This window comes from Oncorhynchus kisutch, linkage group LG6 (genome assembly GCF_002021735.2).
Source record: "Oncorhynchus kisutch isolate 150728-3 linkage group LG6, Okis_V2, whole genome shotgun sequence".
Classification (NCBI taxonomy): domain Eukaryota; kingdom Metazoa; phylum Chordata; class Actinopteri; order Salmoniformes; family Salmonidae; genus Oncorhynchus; species Oncorhynchus kisutch.
In genome coordinates, this window is record NC_034179.2 from 83,560,177 (window position 1) to 83,581,710 (window position 21,534).

Genomic DNA, 21,534 nt, shown 5'->3' on the forward strand with positions numbered 1-21,534 from the left:
ACAGTATAATACAGTTTTCTACAGAATTTTATAGTAAGTACTGTAGTATTCTGTGTAATGAATCATGACAGCTTAATGTTTTGGGATCAAATCATCAGTACCCTGCTAGCCTTATGTTCCTATCAATGCTGCTACAGCAGAGAACAGAACAAAATGACTCAGATCAAGCCTTGTGGGCCCCCCACCTCACAACAAAACATTTTAGTGGCCCCTCTTAATGGTGGAGAGAAATGTATGTTTTAAAGTAAAACTTTGCAATTTTATAAAACATTTTATGCAATTCCACACATTTTTCCATGGGGCAGAGATCATTTGTTTTACAGGTTTACAGCAAATTTACTGCAATTCTACCATTTTTGTCATGAGTTGGAGAGACATTTTTGCAGTTTTAAAGCTATTTTCCTGCAATTTTACAAATTTTGTAATGACTTAAGTTAATGTTATTATGATATCTGAGTGAGAATAACTAACAAAATCCCTTTGAGCCCTTCTCCCTACTCTTTGAGCCCTTCTCCCTACTCTTTGAGCTCTTCTCCCTACTCTTTGAGCCCTACCCCCTACTCTTTGAGCCCTACCCCCTACTCTTTGAGTCCTTCTTCCTACTCTTTGAGTCCTTCTTCCTACTCTTTGAGCCCTACCCCCTACTCTTTGAGCCCTACTCCCTACTCTTTGAGTCCTTCTTCCTACTCTTTGAGCCCTACTCTTTGAGCCCTACTCCCTACTCTTTGAGTCCTTCTTCCCAGTCTTTGAACCCTTCTTTGAGCCCTACCCCCCACTCTTTGAGTCCTTCTTCCTACTCTTTGAGTCCTTCTTCCTACTCTTTGAGCCCATTCTTTGAGCCCTACCCCCTACTCTTTGAGCCCTATTCCCTCATCTTTGAGTCATTCTTCCTACTCTTTGAGTCCTTCTTCCCAGTCTTTGAGCCCTACTCTTTGAGCCCTACCCCCTATTCTTTGAGCCCTACTCCCTACTCTTTGAGTCCTTCTCCCTTCTCTTTGAGCCCTACTCTTTGAGCCCTACTCCCTACTCTTTGAGTCCTTCTTCCTACTCTTTGAGCCCTACTCTTTGAGCCCTACCCCCTACTCTTTGAGTCCTTCTTCCTACCCTTTGAGTCCTTCTTCCTACTCTTTGAGCCCAGTCTTTGAGCCCTACCCCCTACTCTTTGAGCCCTACTCCCTACTCTTTGAGCCCTTCTCCCTAATCTTTGAGCCCTTCTCCCTACTCTTTGAGCCCTTCTCCCTACTCTTTGTTTCATCTTTCTATTCTATTTCTGGTTAGTATGGTATTGTTTTAGATTTTTCATTCTTGTTTTAATTTATGTAAAGTGACTTTGGGTGCTTGAAAATCACTATATAAATACAATATATTATTATTATTATTTTCATCATCATTAATGAAATCCCTTAAACTCGTGGGAATTGACCTATATGGATAGGGCTAAATTGAAATGTTTCTTACAGAATAAAATATGGAAAGCATATGCATACCATGATAGAAATGAAAACGGAACAGTTTGGAGATTGTGGGGAAATTATTAGACTAAAGGTGAGGACATAATAAACTCAGTAAAAAAAACTGCACTGTCAACTGCGTTTATTTTCAGCAAACTTAACATGTGTAAATATTTGTATGAACATAACAAGATTCAACAACTGAGACATAAACTGAACAAGTTCCACAGACATGTGACTAACAGAAATGGAATAATGTGTCCCTGAACAAAGGGGGGGGGGGTCAAAATCAAAAGTAACAGTCAGATCTGTCGTTCTGCCCCTTAACAAGGCAGTTAACACACTGAAAATAAGAATTTGTTCTTAACTGACTTGTCTAGTTAAATAAAGGTTAAAAAAAAAAGATATATATGGTGTGGCCAACAGCTGCATTAAGAACTGCAGTGCATCTCCTCCTCATGGACTGCATCAGATTTGCCAGTTCTTGCTGTGGGATGTTACCCCACTCTTCCACCAAGGCACCTGCAAGTTCCCGGACATTTCTGGGGGGGAATGGCCCTAGCCCTCACCCTCCGATCCAACAGGTCCCAGATGTGCTCAATGGGATTGAGATCCGGGCTCTTCACTGACCATGGCAGAACACTGACATTCCTGTCTTGCAGGAAATCACTCACAGAACGAACAGTATGGCTGGTGGCATTGTCATGCTGGAAGGTCATGTCAGCATGATACCACATGAGGGAGGAGGATGTCTTCCCTGTAATGCACAGCATTGAGATTGCCTGCAATGACAACAAGCTCAGTCCGATGATGCTGTGACAAACTGCCCCAGACCATGACGGGCCCTCCACCTCCAAATCGATCCCTCTCCAGATTACAGGCCTCGGTGTAATGCTCATTGCTTTGACGATAAACGCGAATCCGACCATCACCCCTGGTGAGACAAACCGCGACTCGTCAGTGAAGAGCACTTATTGCCAGTCCTGTCTGGTCCAGCGATGGTGGGTTTGTGCCCATAGGCGACCTTGTTGCTGGTGATGTCTGGTGAGGACCTGCCTTTACAACAGGCCAACAAGCCCTCAGTCCAGCCTCTCTCAGCCTATTGAGGACAGTCTGAGCACTGATGGAGGGATTGTGTGTTCCTGGTGTAACGGGCAGTTGTTGTTGCCATCCTGTACCTGTCCCGCAGGTGTGGTGTTCGAATGTACCAATCCTGTGCTGGTGTTGTTACACGTGGTCTGCCACTGCGAGGACGATCAGCTGTCCGTCCTGTCTCCCTGTAGCGCTGTCTTTAGGCGTCTCACAGTACGGACATTGAAATGTATTGCCCTGGCCACATCTGGAGTCCTCAAGCCTCCTTGCAGCATGCCTGAGGCACATTCACGCAGATGAGCGGGGACCCTGGGCATCTTTCTTTTGGTGTTTTTCAGAGTCCGTAGAAAGGCCTCTTTAGTGTCCTAAGTTTTCATAACTGTGACCTTAATTGCCTACCGTCTGTAAGCTGTTGGTGTCTTAACGACCGTTCCACAGGTGCATGTTCATTAACTGTTTATGGTTCATTGAACAAGCATGGGAAACAGTGTTTAAACCCTTTACAATTAAGATCTGTGAAGCTATTTGGATTTTACGATTTATCTTTGAAAGACAGTATCCTGAAAAAGGGACATTTCTTTTTTTGCTGAGTTTAGTTCACCTGACACAAGACTGAATGAATCCAAACATTACACTGTTGATTTTATGTGCATTTTACGTTAACTATACTTTTCACAGCATTTGTCAATAATGAAATCGAAAAGAAAACTCTAGATACATTCAGTAACATGATAAGAATATTTCTGGAAAATGTGGGGTAGGTGCAACATAACACAAAAATATGACAAGGGTTTGAGTGAGAGGACTAGCTGGTGTCTTCAAGTGGCCACACAACCCTCCAGTGTGGGCACAGTCCCCAAGTCATTTCAATGCACTCAAAGAGTCTTCAACTATAAGGTGTTTTCCTTTAGTTCTCCTAGCAGTGTCGTTGAGGAAATAGAGCACGTTGGAACACAGCTCTGCATCCCTGCCTTTACACAACTACTGTTGTTGTTCACGCAACCAGTAATGGTCCATTATAAATCGCAATCTGGGTCAGGTGGGCATGATTTGAAAGCTTGTTCTATTGCCAACATGACCAGCTAAATTATAAAATACAATCTTACGGTGTGAGGCTTTCACAATGCAATTAGAAAAGCAGGTCGTACGGTGTGAGGCTTTCACAATGCTATTAGAAAAGCAGGTCGTACGGTGTGAGGCTTTCACAATGCTATTAGAAAAGCAGGTCGTACGGTGTGAGGCTTTCACAATGCTATTAGAAAAGCAGGTCGTACGGTGTGAGGCTTTCACAATGCAATTAGAAAAGCAGGTCGTACGGTGTGAGGCTTTCACAATGCAATTAGAAAAGCAGGTCGTACGGTGTGAGGCTTTCACAATGCTATTAGAAAAGCAGGTCGTACGGTGTGAGGCTTTCACAATGCTATTAGAAAAGCAGGTCGTACGGTGTGAGGCTTTCACAATGCTATTAGAAAAGCAGGTCGTACGGTGTGCATAGAACGGAGTCACGAGTTCATTCAGATGTGGAAAATGTTCATCATAATACACAAACAGATTCATTCTGTTCAGGACAACCCAGGGTAGAACAACATCTCATCTTGGAACTGTACATCAAACATAGTGATCAGAAACATTGACACTGGATATGACATGAGTTTTTTGAGTGCACATTTGGACTCACGAGTCTTTGGCTTGGTTCGATGACATCAAAGTGGTATTTATTATAATCCTCAATGTCTCATCTTTCAAAATACATAGATTCATCGTAATTTACAGATGCTCAAGTTCAGAACGGCTGTCTGTCAAAACCCATACAGCTGTGAAGAGCAGAGCCAAAGCTCTGGAGTCATGTATAGCATGTTACTGTGCATCCACTATGTTCCAGTTTAAGCACAGACAATATTAAATACATTTGGTATGGAGAGTTGATCAGTGTGTGTGAGAGGTGTGTGTGTGTGTGAAGGATGTGTGTGTGTATCTGTGTGTGCTAAACGTGTATGTCTCTGTGTGTGTCTCTGTGCGAGGTGAACTCCCACGCTGGCAGCAGATAGTAATTACTGCAGGTCTGCCCAAACAGCAACCCTAATTAAATCAGCATGCAGTTATTGTGTGATGGTATGTGTAAGTGACCAGGCTATTGACCAGGCTAATATAGCTCAGCCCACCAGAAACACCAGGTCATTGTTGTTCAACATTTGGTCAGGGAAAATCAACACCATGCAACCCAGTCAACCCACAAGCCAATTCTGATTCATATATAAACCCCCTCTGATCCTCCACACACAGAGAGAGAACTTGAGTGGCAGTCTCCTCTCTCTGCCTCTCTGCCTCTCCCAACATACACTGAGTGTAAAAAAACATCAGGAACACCTGCTCTTTCCATGACATCGACTGACCAGGTGAATCCAGGTGAAAGCTACGATCCCTTATTGATGTCACTTGTTAAATCCACTTCAATCAGTGTAGATGAAGGGGAGGAGACAGGTTAAAGAAGGATTTTTAAGCTATGAGACATGTATTGTGTATGTGGGCCATTCAAGGGTGAATGGGCAAGACAAAAGGTTTAAGTGCCTGTGAACGGGGTATGGTAGTAGGTGCCATGCACACCGGTTTGAGTCAAAAACTACAATGCTGCTGGATTTTTTCACACTCAACAGTTTCCCATGTGTATCAAGAATGGTCCACCATCCAAACGACATCCAGCCAACTTGACACAACTGTGTCAAAGCATTGGAGCATTGGAGTCAACATGGGCCAGCATCACCATGGACTGAGTCCATGCCCCAATGAATTGAGGCTGTTCTGAGGTCAAAAGGCTCAATATTAGGAAGGTGTTCCTAACGTTTTGTACACTCAGTGTATATGATCTAATATAATAGACATTAGTCAGTTGTTAAGATATTTGTGGGGATCAAATCAAGTCTCCACTGCGTCTCATTAGTTCCACCCACACTGGCACTTATAACGAGGGAATTCAGCACCCTGTTACAACGTGCCTGTCCATGCCACTAAAAGCCCATTGCTGCACCAATTGGTTCCTCCAGTTTCCTCCACTCTGGTTACTTGACCACTGACAGGAAGAACACTGTATTAAGTAGTGGCTTTATTGTGTTGATATGAAGAGATTGGCTGTGTCTGTTAAATTGACTCACATGCATTAATTGATTTATTTTGGGGATAAATTGAAATGTTGCGAAACCATTCCTCTCTGTGATGTTGTCTTCATTGTGATTCAGGTAGCATTTCAGCTCTATTCAATGTAGCTACTATCCCGTATGCAAGCTAACTGTAGAAGCACTAGTAGGTTTTCTATCTATGACACATTCCTCCACTTAATACTAAAAGAGCCAGACTGGAGGACATTCAACATTTCTTTTCACAACTGAATTTATTTATCTGAAAAGAAAACGTATGAAGAAACACGATGAAAGGAATCAAGACCTTGCACAAAAATGTTTGATTTAGTTCCCACAGTACTGCACATGCAGTCCTTCCCCAATCACATCAAAGATATGCAAATGAGACATTTCAAGTACCCCTCAAACATCCGCATTTGCCTTGGACAAGGTATTTTTGGCTAGCCGATACCATAACATTCAGCATTCTGCCCTACAGCACCAATCAGAAATCGCCACAGAGCTCTCCTCAGACCTCCAGGACTGGTACGTGACCGAGAGAAGCAACACAGTAGAGGAGATAGGCAGACATAGGAGAATAGAAAAAGCAGCTTCATGCTAATCCATCTCCTTGGTAACGCCCCAGCCTAAACTAATAACAAACCCATGCATTCAGATGGAATTCAGACTGTTAAAAGGTAAGGCAGTGCCGATAGATGACTCCCTGCATACAGCAAGCAAATTAGGCAGGCAGAAACTGGATTTCCTTGACTAATGTAATGGGATAAAATATGAATCATTAATTGAGACGAAGGCAGGGAAATAGGATTGAGTTTGACGTTCCCGAGGATGAAATTAGAGAAGTGCGATATTGGTGAGAGAGACAGAGACAGAGTTAGAGAGAGCTACAATGAACTACAGGACAAAATACAAACCCTCTGACCCAAAAAGGCCTGTGGTGTTGACCTAAATGAAATGATAAAATATTCAAGACCACAAATTTCAATTAGTTTTTTTAAACTCTTTAACATCAAACTCAGCTTTGGCATCTTCTGAAATATCACCCCAATTCACAAAAGTAAAGGAAAATTTGACCCTAATAACTACCGTGGGATACGCGTCAACAGCAACCTTGGGTAAATCCTCTGTATTATCATTAACAGCAGACTTGTACATTTCCTCAGTGAAAACAATGTACTGAGCAAATGTCAAATTGGCTTTTTACCAAATTACCGTACGACAGACCACGTATTCACCCTGTACACACTAATTGACAAACAAACAAACCAAAACAAAAGGCAAAGTCTTTTCATGCTTTGTTGATTTCAAAAAAGCTTCTGACTCAATTTGGCATGAGGGTCTTCTATAGAAATTGGGGGAAAAACATACGACATTATAAAATCCATGTGCACAAACAACAAGTGTGCAGTTAAAATTGTAAATAACACACACATTTCTTTCCACAGGGCCGTGGGGTGAGACAGGGATGCAGCTTGAGCCCCACCCTCTTCAACATATATACAGTGCCTTGCGAAAGTATTCGGCCCCCTTGAACTTTGCAACCTTTTGCCACATTTCAGGCTTCAAACATAAAGATATAAAACTGTATTTTTTTGTGAAGAATCAACAACAAGTGGGACACAATCATGAAGTGGAACGACATTTATTGGATATTTCAAACTTTTTTAACAAATCAAAAACTGAAAAATTGGGCGTGCAAAATTATTCAGCCCCTTTACTTTCAGTGCAGCAAACTCTCTCCAGAAGTTCAGTGAGGATCTCTGAATGATCCAATGTTGACCTAAATGACTAATGATGATAAATACAATCCACCTGTGTGTAATCAAGTCTCTGTATAAATGCACCTGCACTGTGATAGTCTCAGAGGTCCGTTAAAAGCGCAGAGAGCATCATGAAGAACAAGGAACACACCAGGCAGGTCCGAGATACTGTTGTGAAGACGTTTAAAGCCGGATTTGGATACAAAAATATTTCCCAAGCTTTAAACATCACAAGGAGCACTGTGCAAGCGATACTATTGAAATGGAAGGAGTATCAGACCACTGCAAATCTACCAAGACCTGGCCGTCCCTCTAAACTTTCAGCTCATACAAGGAGAAGACTGATCAGAGATGCAGCCAAGAGGCCCATGATCACTCTGGATGAACTGCAGAGATCTACAGCTGAGGTGGGAGACTCTGTCCATAGGACAACAATCAGTCGTATATTGCACAAATCTGGCCTTTATGGAAGAGTGGCAAGAAGAAAGCCATTTCTTAAAGATATCCATAAAAAGTGTCGTTTAAAGTTTGCCACAAGCCACCTGGGAGACACACCAAACATGTGGAAGAAGGTGCTCTGGTCAGATGAAACCAAAATGGAACTTTTTGGCAACAATGCAAAACGTTATGTTTGGTGTAAAAGCAACACAGCTCATCACCCTGAACACACCATCCCCACTGTCAAACATGGTGGTGGCAGCATCATGGTTTGGGCCTGCTTTTCTTCAGCAGGGACAGGGAAGATGGTTAAAATTGATGGGAAGATGGATGGAGCCAAATACAGGACCATTCTGGAAGAAAACCTGATGGAGTCTGCAAAAGACCTGAGACTGGGACGGAGATTTGTCTTCCAACAAGACAATGATCCAAAACATAAAGCAAAATCTACAATGGAATGGTTCAAAAATAAACATATCCAGGTGTTAGAATGGCCAAGTCAAAGTCCAGACCTGAATCCAATCGAGAATCTGTGGAAAGAACTGAAAACTGCTGTTCACAAATGCTCTCCATCCAACCTCACTGAGCTCGAGCTGTTTTGCAAGGAGGAATGGGAAAAAATGTCAGTCTCTCGATGTGCAAAACTGATAGAGACATATCCCAAGCGACTTACAGCTGTAATCGCAGCAAAAGGTGGCGCTACAAAGTATTAACTTAAGGGGGCTGAATAATTTTGCACGCCCAATTTTTCAGTTTTTGATTTGTTAAAAAAGTTTGAAATATCCAATAAATGTCGTTCCACTTCATGATTGTGTCCCACTTGTTGTTGATTCTTCAGAAAAAAATACAGTTTTATATCTTTATGTTTGAAGCCTGAAATGTGGCAAAAGGTCGCAAAGTTCAAGGGGGCCGAATACTTTCTCAAGGCACTGTATCAATGAATTAGCAAGGGCACTAGAACAGTCTGCAGCACCCGGCCTCACCTTACTAAAATCTGAAGTAAAAAATGTCTACTCTTTGCTGATGATCTGGTTCTTCTGTCCCCAACCAAGCAGCACCTAGATCTTCTGCACAGATTCTGTCAGATCTGGGCCATCAGTAGATCTCAGTAAGACAAAAATAATGCTGTTCCAAAAAAGGCCCAGTTGCCATGACCACGAATACAAATTCCATCTAGACACCGTTGCCCTAGAGCACACAAAAAACAATACCTACCTCGGCCTAAATATCAGCATCACAGGTTACTTTTACAAAGCTGCGAACAATCTGAGCGACAAGGCAAGAAGGGCATTCTATGCCATCAAAAGGAACATTAAATTTGACATACCAATTAGGATCTGGCAAAAAATACCTGAATCAGTTATAGAACCCATTGCCCTTTATGGTTGTGAGGTCTGGGGTCCGCTCACCAACCAAGAATTCACAAAATGGGACAAACACCAAATTGAGACTCTGCATGCAGAATTCTGCAAAAAAAATATCCTCTGTGTACAACATAATACACAAAATAATGCATGCAGAGCAGAATTAGGCCGATATCTGCTAATTATTAAAATCGAGAAAAGAGCAGTTCAATAATTCTAAAACCATCTAAAAGGAAGTGATTCCCAAACCTTCCATAACAAAGCCATCACCTACAGAGAGATTAACCTAGAGAATAATATTTTAAGCAAGCTGGTCTTGGGGATCTGTTCACAAACAGACCCCACAGAGCCCCAGGACAGCAACACAATTAGATCCAACCAAATCATGAGAAAACAAAAAGATAATTACTTGACACATTGGAATGAATTTACCAAAAAAGAGCAAACTGGAATGCTATTTTGCCCTAAACAAAGAGTACACAGTGGCAGAATACCTGACCACTGTGACTGACCCCAAATTAAGCAAAGCTTTGACTATGTACAGACTCAGTGAGCATGGCCTTGCTATTGAGAGAGGCTGCCCTAGGCAGACCTGGCTCAAGAGAAGACAGACTATGTGCACACTGCCCACAAAATGAGGTGGGAATCTGAGCTACACTTCCTAACCTCCTGCCAAATGTCTGACTATATTAGAGAGACATATTTCCCTCAGATTACAGAGACCCACAAAGAATTCCCCCCAAAATATATAAACTCCCATATCCATTTCACTTTTGTTTATTATCTATTTCACTTGCTTTGGCAATGTAAACATATGTTTTCCATGCCAATAAAGCCCTTTGAATTGAATTGAGAGCAAAAGAGATAAAGAGAGAGAGAGAGAGAGAGAGAGAGAGAGAGAGAGAGAGAGAGAGAGAGAGGGGAGAGAGAGGAGAGAGAGAGAGAGAGAGAGCAAGAGCGAGAGAGAGAGAGAGAGAGAGAGAGAGTAGGAGAGAGAGAGAGAGAGAGAGAGAGAGAGAGAGAGGTAGAGGTAGAGAGAGAGAGAGAGAGAGAGGGGTTTGCTGAACAGGAAAAGGCTTTGTTTCCCTGGAGGCAAAGTGTCCATGCTAATAAAATGACTCCTCCCAGACACGCTGCCAACACAATCTGTCCATCACGGGAGAGCCGGAGAGAATGGAATGGGTATCCTGCTTTATAATATCTTGTCTGATAGGAAATGCATAGAATACACCTGGAAAGACTGTCACAAATCACAGGAGGTGCTCAGGTGGAAAATGAGACTGGCTCTTAATCAAGCAGACCAGAAACTCTGGGGAAATGGCTGTCAGTTCATAGTATGCTGGAACAGAGAAAGACACATATGGGTCTTTCTCTAAACTAGGGTACCAGTGAGGATTTCCTACACTTGACAACTTGTTACAGCTGTTGATAAATCATTGATAATAATCTGTCCATTTTTTTCAAGTCATTATATTAAGATATAAGGGGGATCACAGCTCTACTTAATAAAATTCACCAGTTGATTTAAAACCTATGTTTAACCCTTTATCATGGTTGGTGTCTTGACGGATTTGTCCGAAATCGTGTGACATAAAACATGACTTTTCTGTCCTTGCATTTATGGAAGTGTAGGATATCATTATATTATATATTAAGCATTAATCAGTTAAAGATTGAACTTGAACCCTGTAAGAATTCTGGATCTGGCTGTCGGACAGTTTTTTGTAAAGAGATCTCAGAAATGCAGTGTAACTACATAACATTTTGTGTCTCCTTATGTCAGGGGGTGAACACAGTTTTCATGGGCACACAAATCCCAAATGATGTGATTGCTAACCGAAAGAGTATTACCTTGATACTTAGTACCTAAATCGATACTGTCATTAACGTGGTTCTTCAATAACTATGCATAACACTTGTTGGATGTGTATTTGGTGTCCAGCTGATTAGTTACGGTGCTTTATTTTCATACATCATCATCTGATCCAGGAAGGAATTTTCTGAATGAGAGTCAAGTGATGAACAGTTGTTGTGATAGTGCATGCGATGCAACAACAGCCCAAGTGCTGGAAAAAAAATTGTTTTGGTGTCTCATTCCTTATGGTGGAGACAGTTGTGCCTGGATTCATGTTGGATCTAATATCCCTAGCGAATTGATGTTGATCATCTGTTGTCTGCTTGATTCACAGCAGGGTCTTGTTAGATTGAACAGAGAAAACATCAAGGTCATGTTTTCTGATGGTTTAAAAAAAATAATAATAATAATAATTTGACATTTCCTCAGATTGGTGCTTGAAAAGTCCTTGTAATTATTGAAGACAATTTACAAGTTCTCCTGCTCCCTCATAATTCATTATCTGTGATTTCTTTTTTGATCAGTTTAGTGAGAGATGTGGTCACTTTCGTTGGTTTCCCACCACTTCAATGAAAGGGTGTTGCGCTGCACTACTCTGTTGCTGTAAAACCATGTTATTATGATGACGACAACATCTGTTGTTCTCTTCAACTATACATTCAACTATTCAACTTGACCATACATACAAATCCTTCCATTAAAAAAGGAACCTGGTTATTTGCTACTTGGTCAGTATAAAAAAAGAGGTGGTGAGATTGTAATGCTACAGCTATTCATGGCTTTATTATGTGTGCCTGCGTCGGCCACATAGGCTACAGAAAGGTCGCCATGCATGCATCCAATTTATTTAGTCAGGCAATGTCCACATTATTCTCACATATTTTAGAATGTAATAATAATGTGAATATTAATGCATTTGCAAGGCCTAAAAAATGCATTATTTTTAGTGGTCTACTTTATTGACACTTTTTGATAGCTTTTTGGGGGAGGGAGGGTTCTATATTAGGCCCTATAAGTACAATTATATAACATATACAATCGTATAACATTGAGGTCCATGAAAATTACAATTAAGTACTTGAAAAAGTCCCTGAAAGTCCTTGAATTGGACTTGCCAATGTGTGTATGAACTCTGCTTAAAGGAGGTATAGTCCTAGGTCTATGTTGTTGAATAGGTGGAGTTATGAGTTATGGGTTATGTTGCATATATGACCTTTTATTCCTCTAAGTACAAATGTGGAACTACATTATTATTATTTTTTTAGACCATTTGAAAATATTTATCCCAATGTCACACATTGGCCCCATTATGTATAAAAAGACTGTACGTACATAGTCGTACGGACGCACACATTCCCCTCAATGCTCTGACCTGCAAACTTGACGTGGAACTTGTTCTCAGGTTTGAGGATCTGGACATACAGGGGGCAGTTTGGGGCAAAGTCTTTCACCGCCCAGGCTCTTAGAATGGTCTGGTGATCCTGGTAGAGAGAGAGAGAGACAGAGAGAGAGAGAGAGTAGGAGAGAGAGAGAGAGAGAGAGAGAGAGAGAGAGAGAGAGAGAGAGAGAGAGCGAGAGCGAGAGAGAGAGTAGGAGAGAGAGAGAGAGAGAGCGAGAGAGAGAGAGCGAGAGCGAGAGCGAGAGAGAGAGAGAGAGTAGGAGAGAGAGAGAGAGAGAGGTAGAGGTAGAGAGAGAGAGAGAGAGAGAGAGAGAGAGAGAGAGAGAGAGAGAGAGAGAGAGAGAGAGAGAGAGAAAGAGAGAGAGAGAGAGAGAGAGAGAGAGAGAGAGAGAGAGAGAGAGAGAGAGAAAGAGAGAGAGAGAGAGAGGTAGAGAAGAGAGAGAGAGAGAGAGAGAGAGAGAGAGAGAGAGGGAGGAAGGAAGGAAGGGAGGATGGGATAGAGTAGCAAGAAAGAGACTCAAATCATTAGCAGCACCAGTAGCTCCACCACAGTCACAGATTGTATCTCCTCTATGTACAATCCCCCTGGTAAGCCTCTTCAACTAGGGCACGGAGCTTTCAACAGAACTAACAAGCTATAGCCATACCAGAAAGGAAAATTCCCTAAAATTCCCATAATTATGTCACAGGTGTGAAATAGTCTGTTAAGAACGGCTTAGCAGAGAGGAAAATAGGAGCCAGGGTAAAATAAGAAGAAAAATAAAAGTTGTGAAATAGTTCTTAGGATGATCATTTACATTTTGATAAAAATATAGTAGAGGTAGAGAGAGAAAGCTGTGAAGGAGGGAAAGAAGAGAGGAGGACAGGAAAAGAAGGAGGGTGGCGTTGTGGAGATTAAAAGTATTAAAAGGAGATTGAGGAACGTACAGCAGCGAAGCGGTCCACCTCGAATCGGTTACTGAGGATAAAACAGGCCTCAGCATCGTCCATCCTACAGCCAGTTAGTAGAGCAGCAGGAGGGGTCAGGCCAAGACAGGACACAGGTCAGATAGAGGCAGGAGGAGGAGAGAGGAACAGGAGATGAAAGGATGAGAGGAGAGAGAGAGGGGGTGGATGTTGTTATGTTTTTGAGAGAGAACAAAGGAGGAACAGGACAATAGAACAATACATTTGTTCTTCTAACACACACGACTTCACAGCGAGTTACTACCCGGGCAGCAGAAGAGACGAGGAGAAAATACAATCATTTTATTTGCTGTCTTTATTTAACAGAGCCAGTGTACTGTAACTGCTATCTGCCCTGATAACTGTCTAACATTGCCTATGAGATATGCCCCTGTAGCATGTCTTGTTTTGGGGTCCCTGGAGGGGCGGCAGGTAGTCTAGTGGTTAAAACGTTGGGCCAGTAACTGAAGGTTGCTGGATCGAATCCCCGAGCTGACAAGGTAAAAATCAGTTGTTCTGCCCCTGAGCAAGGCAGTTAACCTGTTACCTAGCCGCCAAAGACGTGGATGTTGATTATGGAAGTCCCCCGCACCTCTCTGATTCAGAGGGGTTGGGTTAAATGCAGAAGACACATTTCAGTTGAATACAACTGACTAGGTATCCCACATTCCTTTCCCTTTCCCTGTAGCATAGCTGTGATTTGGGGCCCCTGTAGCATGGCTGTGATTTTGGGCGCCTGAGTGGGGGCCCGATGCAGGGGACTCACTTGGCCCTCATGAGGTCTTGGTCCTTGAGGGCGGAGCCCTGCAGGTAGATGACCCTCTGTGCCCACAGGGGCACGTGGAGGACCCTCCGTACCTGTACATCCATCTCTGCTGGGCACAGGATCACCACGTAGTAGTCCTAAAGACGGACACACGCACACACACACATACACGCGCACACACACACACATACACACGCACACACACACGCACACACATACACACGCACGCACACACACACACATACACACGCACACATACGCACACGCACACACATACGCACATGCACATGCACGCACACACACACATACGCACACACATACGCACATACACACACACACATACGCACACGCACACACATATGCACACACATACGCACACGCACACACACGCGCACGCACACGCATACACGCACACTCTGGGGTTAATGGGAGGGCAGAGAGGGTCTCACACAAATATTCTCTCACACACTCAGTCAATAATGAAGACACATACACACCCTCACCCAGCTGCTCCTGAAAATAAAACATGTTGTTTGATCTATGCTAATGCTGATTGAATCCCCTGTTTTAACCTCAGCTGCTTCAGCTCCTGGAGAGGATTACAGAGATGTACACCCACACACAATCACATGAATACACACCTGCGTGCACACGCACACAGATGTTAGTCACACCGTATCTCATCTTCCCAATGGAAAAATGTGTAGAATTGAAGGAAATTAACTCTAAAGAGGGGGGTAGCTAAAGGGGGGGACCAACATTTAGCTTACGGCTCCCATAAGGCTAGGGTCGGCTCTGACTGCATGACTGCATGTGTGGATATAGATGTGGGTACGCAGACCAGCGAGTCACTGAGGCCCCTCATGATGATATCAGATTTTTTTGTGGCCCTCACCCCCATCAAAGTTGCCCATCCCTGCCCTAGTTAAGGTTTTATGGAGAGACCTGCAGTCTGGGGTGAGCGAAGAACTCGTTGAGGAAGTCCATGAGGAGGTCTATCTTGAGGCAGCTGACACACAGCACCACGTGCTTCTCCGTCTGGGCCCGGTATCGGCTGTAGTTCCCCCCAGACTTCTGGCGCTCCATCCACAGGAAGGCCAGCTGCTCAAACTACAGATGGGAAGAATTACATTAGTGTAATTAGTGATGGACAGACAGTAGATGGTTTGAGGTAGTGAAAGACAGTAGGTGGGTTGAGGTAGTGATAGATAGACCGTAGGTGGTTTGAGGTAGTGATAGATAGACCGTAGGTGGTTTGAGGTAGTGATAGATAGACCGTAGGTGGTTTGAGGTAGTGATAGATAGACCATAGGTGGGTTGAGGTAGTGAAAGACAGTAGGTGGGTTTAGGTAGTGAAAGACAGTAGGTGGGTTGAGGTAGTGATAGATAGACCGTAGGTGGGTTAAGGTAGTGATAGATAGACCGTAGGTGGTTTCAGGTAGTGAAAGACAGTAGGTGGGTTGAGGTAGTGAAAGACAGTAGGTGGGTTGAGGTCGTGATAGATAGACAGTAGGTGGGTTGAGGTAGTGATAGACAGACCGTAGGTAGTTTGAGGTAGTGATAGATAGACCGTAGGTGGTTTGAGGAAGTGATAGATAGACCGTAGGGGGTTTGAGGTAGTGAAAGACAGTAGGTGGGTTGAGGTAGTGAAAGACAGTAGGTGGGTTGAGGTAGTGAAAGACAGTAGGTGGTTTGAGGTAGTGATAGATAGACCGTAGGTGGTTTGAGGTAGTGATAGATAGACAGTAGGTGGTTTGAGGTAGTGCAAGACAGTAGGTGGGTTGAGGTAGTGATAGATAGACCGTAGGTGGGTTGAGGTAGTGATAGATAGACAGTAGGTGGGTTGAGGTAGTGATAGATAGACAGTAGGTGGGCTGAGGTAGTGATAGATAGACCGTAGGTGGTTTGAGGTAGTGATAGATAGTAGGTGGTTTGAGGTAGTGATAGATAGACAGTAGATGGTTTGAGGTGGTAGAGAGTAGGTTTTTTGAGGTAGTGATTGACAGACAGTAGGTGGTTTGAGGTAGGGATAGACAGACAGTAGGTATGTTGAGGTAGTGATAGTGACAGGCAGTAGGTGGTTTGAGGTAGTGATAGATAGACAGTAGGTAGGTTGAGGTAGTGATAGATAGTAGGTGGGTTGAGGTAGTGATAGATAGACAGTAGGTGGGTTGAGGTAGTGAAAGACAGTAGGTGGGTTGAGGTCGTGATAGATAGACCGTAGGTGGTTTGAGGTAGTGATAGATAGACCGTAGGTGGTTTGAGGTAGCGATAGATATACCGTAGGTGGTTTGAGGTAGTGATAGATAGACCGTAGGTGGTTTGAGGTAGCGATAGATATACCGTAGGTGGTTTGAGGTAGTGATAGATAGACCGTAGGTGGGTTGAGGTAGTGAAAGACAGTAGGTGGGTTGAGGTAGTGAAAGACAGTAGGTGGGTTGAGGTAGTGAAAGACAGTAGGTGGGTTGAGGTAGTGAAAGACAGTAGGTGGGTTGAGGTAGTGATAGATAGACCGTAGGTGGTTTGAGGTAGTGATAGATAGACCGTAGGTGGGTTGAGGTAGTGAAAGACAGTAGGTGGGTTGAGGTAGTGAAAGACAGTAGGTGGGTTGAGGTAGTGAAAGACAGTAGGTGGGTTGAGGTAGTGAAAGGCAGTAGGTGGGTTGAGGTAGTGATAGATAGACCGTAGGTGGGTTGAGGTAGTGATAGATAGACAGTAGGTGGTTTGAGGTAGTGATAGATAGTATGTGGTTTGAGGTAGTGATAAGATAGACAGTAGATGGTTTGAGGTAGTGATAGATAGTAGGTGGTTTGAGGTAGTGAAAGACAGTAGGTGGGTTGACGTAGTGATAGACAGACAGTAGGTAAGTAGTGATAAACAGTTGTTTATATTTGAACCAGGAGGCTGACTGCATGTTAATGTGCTCTGTAGCATCCCCATGCATCAGACAGGCTGGATGGCAGGGAGGGAGACTGGAGGTTCTCCTCTCCCTGACAGCAGACATAGCTGAAACCCACACACTCAGAGGGGGTGAGGAGGTGTTGGGCAGCCAGTAAATGTCAGGGGGTATTTATGGATGAAAGACAGGGAGAGGGAGTGAGAGGGCTACATGGCTCTGTGTGCCATTTCCTGTCCTGCTCAAACATGCCTCCCAGAGCACAACAGTACAGCAGCTCAGACCACACACACACACACGCGCGCGCACGCACACACACGCACACACACACATAAAAGGTTCCTATTATCACAACTGAAATGATAGTAATGGGACATGGGGAGAGGAGAGGGATACTACTATGGGCAGGAAATGACAGATTCACTGAAACAGTGACACTATGCTCTTCTGTATAATTGGAATATCTGATTTACAATATTATTGTTCAGTCGGATCCTCCCCTCAGCAGTATGTGCGGGGAATACATCAGGGAGAAATACTGGAAAATAGCACCAGCTAAATGATCCATGAAAATACAATGAAAACAACAACAACAGCATTGGGATTTTCCCCTCACCTGTATGGGAAGCACGATGAGCGCCACACAGATCATGATGACCACTAGCAGCTGAGAAGGCCATATCTGGGGCGTGACATCACCGAAGCCCACAGTAGAGAAGGTGACCACGCAGAAGTAGAGAGAGTCAAACAGAGTCAGGTTGTTTCCTGCTCGCTCTAGGTGCTGGATCCCACATATACTGAGGAGAGGTGGAGGTGGAGGAGGAGGAGGTGGAGGATGGAGAGGATGAGGACGGAGGTGGAGGTGGTGGAGGAGGAGGTGGAGGAAGAGGAAGAAGTGGAGAAGGAGGAGGAAGAGGTGTAGAAGGAGGTGGAGATGGAGGAGGAGGAGGAGGAGGTGGAGGATGGAGAGGATGAGGACGGAGGTGGTGGTGGAGGAGGAAGGAGAGGATGAAGAGGAGGTTGAGGAGGAGGAGGAGGATGTGGATGGAGGAGGGTGAGGTGGAGGGGAAGAGGGAGAAGAGGGACAGTAGGAAGGAGTTGTTGAAGAGAGAAGAAAAGGATGGAGGTGATGGAGAGGTGAAGAGAGGTTGATGTAGAAGGGGAAGAGATTGAGGAGAGGAAGAAAGCCAATTATGAAGGGAGACAGAGGGGGAGGGGAGGAACAGGAGGAGAGAGAGATGGACAGATGGGAAGGAGGAAGTAAGCATGAGAAGACCAGAGGGAACTACTGTGTGTGTGTGTGTGTGTGTGTGTGTGTGTGTGTGTGTGTGTGTGTGTGTGTGTGTGTGTGTGTGTGTGTGTGTGTGTGTGTGTGTGTGTGTGTGTGTGTGTGTGTGTGTAGTGTGTGCGGGCATGCACGTCTGTCGACAGTGTGTGTGCAAAGTGTTTGTGCACCGTGTGTATATGACTAGTGTGTGTTTACCCAGAGCTGAAGGGCCGGTTGGGTCAACATTGTGCTGTCAGTAGTGATAAGGTCAGCCAGTCTCATCCAGGAAGCTTTTCAGACCTCCAGGACCTAATATTATGCTATATCAGCCTAGGCTATTACTCCAAGCTAGCCTCTACCAACCACTCAATACTGCTACACCATTCCTATACCTGCCATTGGGCTTAAGTAGAGGGGGAAAAAACTCTTCCTCCCAGTGATTGCTAGCAGTGATTGTGTTGACCCACCAGGTGAACATGAGGCAGACCAGGGTGCAGATGAGGATGAGGACCTGGTTGAACATAGCTGAGTGAGTACGCTGGATGGCCCGGTGCAGATCATTCTGAAACACAGTAGGAGAGAGAGAGAGAGAGAGAGAGAGTGGGAGAGAGAGAGAGAGAGAGAGAGAGAGAGAGAGAGAGAGAGAGAGAGAGAGAGAGAGAGAGAGGTAGAGGTAGAGAGAGAAGGGTGATAAGAAAAATATACTGTTGTGACGTGGGGACGATAAGCGTAAAGCCACTGCATCTTCGTAAGGTCCCAAAAAACAGAGAAGAAAACAAAGATAATTGAGGGACAAGGACAAAAGGAATATGATGTGTATAATACAAGAAAATAATAGAGAATACATGCACTTACATCTGTAAGAATGAGTGGGAGTCAAAACTTGTGGTATAAAGAGAAATAGAGAACAATGTTTTTAAGAGATGTCATCTGAAAGAAACAGTGGAAGAGATTAGATAAAGAGACACCTGAGAGAACAGTTGTGAGGTGGAGAGATGGAGTGACTTAAACTGAGCAATAAATATGTATTTTCTCACTATCATGTTCTCCAAGGCATGTTTGGCCAGCCAGCAGTTGAGAAACACAGGGATGAACAGATTTCTGAGGGAGGGCAAAATCACCTGAAGGAGAAAGAGATTTAGTCTGTGTTTTGGTGAGTGCTAACGGCATTATTCATCATCGTGCCTCATCAAAGGTCTTTATCTTTTGTAAGTTTGGTGAGATATTGAAGGGAAAAATAGCCAGTGGGGGAAGGAGCATTTTCAGCAACAACATAGGGTAGAGTATCTTACTGACCACAGGCATGCAACATATATATTGTGTGAAATGTATTCCCTGTACAGGGTTGAAACTACTGTACAACGGGATCAAAGAACAAATAGCTCACTAGGCATAATGTTCCATAATGCATGCGTTTGATTGGACTCACAGTGATCACAAAGGGAACAGCACTGATCATCTCCAGGATGAAGGGAACACGCAACACTTGCTCCCAAATGTTGCCCTGGAAACACAACAACACACGGAGGTCAGAGAAACTCCATTGTCATGGCAACTTCAGGGATGACCAGATAAAGTGTTCATTTGACTGGATTTGTGAATGAGATGGCCACGTTTACCCTGTTGAACACGGACATGGACAAGGTTGACCCTCCTTTGCTACCTGTTCACTTCCACTTAAAAAGGAGGCATTACTCAGGTTTCAGTCTGTAAGCTTCTTGTACAATTAAGATGTCAAATATCATGTCGCTTTTTTATGTGTTCAGCCACAGCTTGCTTATAGCTAACCAGAGACCTGGTTTGTGTGGGTGGACAGCCAGAGCCAGGCCTTGTGTATATCCACAGAGATATCGATGAGGTTTAAGCATTAAAGCCTCCACCTCCTCCTGGCCCCCTGACTGACACTGTAGCAGGCTAGGCAGTGTGAGCGATGGTGTGACAGCTCCACAGACCAATAGACACACCGCTAGTTTGCTACGTACATCAAAGAGCAGGGATGCTGGGTAACCCTCCATGGGGGATCAGATCACACGCTGCCTCTCTCTGGGGGGATTCCTTTATCCCAGTCACTCTCATGCATCATTCAATAGGGAGAGCCTGTTCCTCAAATACAGGGTCGGCCCGAGCTTTTGGGGGTCCTAAGCGCGATTTGGTTGCCCCCCCCCCAAACCATTTTAGTGGCCTCCCTCTTGACAGCCCCCCCTCTTGAATTTAAATTTGAAAGTACATTTCCTACAATTAAACACATTTTGACAGGGGGAGTAGATAAAATGGTGCAGTTTTAAAGCAAGCTTTCTGCAATTCTACATATTTTGCCATGGCACGGAGAGAAGTTTAACCATTTTTATAACACATTTCATGTAATTCTACACATGTTAATGATATCTGAGTGAAAGTGATCAAGAAAATCAATGGGGGCCTCTTGGAGGTCAGGGCCACTGGGCACATGCCCTGCGTGCTTGGTCGGTATTCAGCCATGATTATGCTACAAGTTTAGATAGCTGGCTAGACTAATTTACCAATCAAACTATCGTTAGCTGACCGGGTGAATTGAGTGACAGTCAGTGACTGACATAACAATAGAAAAACTGCTGATGCACAACCACATTTCGAATGTGAACCTTGGTTATTCTACTATTCTAACTCTAAACAGTAATTTGAGACCCCGACTGAGTCCCACCCCCCCAAAACAAATGTGAATACCGGGGGCCCTAAGCAACCCCTTACGTCGCTTATGCCTGGAGACGGCCCTGCTCAGATATATGCTTAATCTAGACTGTAAAGTACATTCCCCCAGGACATGTCACATGTATCTACATAGACATACACAGACTGAGGCTTGTTGTTTTGTGGGGCACCAAAATAGCTATCCATCTCCAGCAGTGTCTGTGAAGGGACTCTGTAATTCTGTAATCTCAACACTAAAACACTGTAGAACTCCCAGTAAAATACAGTACATGTGTTTTACAGCATTAATGCTGTAGATAGCACTGCATTATGGTAAAATGCTGAAAAAGAATCAATCAATCAAGTTTATTTACAAAGCCCTTTTTACATCAGCCGATGTCACAAAGTGCTATACAGAAACCTAGTCTAAAACCCCAAACAGCAGGAAATGCATATGTAGAAGCACGGTGACTAGGGAAGAAACCTAGAGAGGAACCAGG

At 43.9% G+C, this 21,534-nt stretch overlaps 1 protein-coding gene across 1 annotated transcript in view; it reads right to left on the minus strand.

Moving 5' to 3' along the window:
- LOC109880750 (potassium channel subfamily T member 2) overlaps window positions 1–21,534 on the minus strand; it is a 94,476-nt gene that overhangs the window by 32,619 nt on the left and 40,323 nt on the right. The window contains exons 8-15 of the mRNA XM_031828004.1: window positions 19,797–19,871; window positions 19,405–19,488; window positions 18,835–18,929; window positions 17,717–17,897; window positions 15,150–15,314; window positions 14,205–14,341; window positions 13,421–13,484; window positions 12,467–12,575 (exon numbers count right to left, since the gene is read on the minus strand). Coding sequence (XP_031683864.1) covers window positions 12,467–12,575; window positions 13,421–13,484; window positions 14,205–14,341; window positions 15,150–15,314; window positions 17,717–17,897; window positions 18,835–18,929; window positions 19,405–19,488; window positions 19,797–19,871 — 910 coding nt within the window. The remainder of the gene's footprint in view (window positions 1–12,466; window positions 12,576–13,420; window positions 13,485–14,204; window positions 14,342–15,149; window positions 15,315–17,716; window positions 17,898–18,834; window positions 18,930–19,404; window positions 19,489–19,796; window positions 19,872–21,534) is intronic.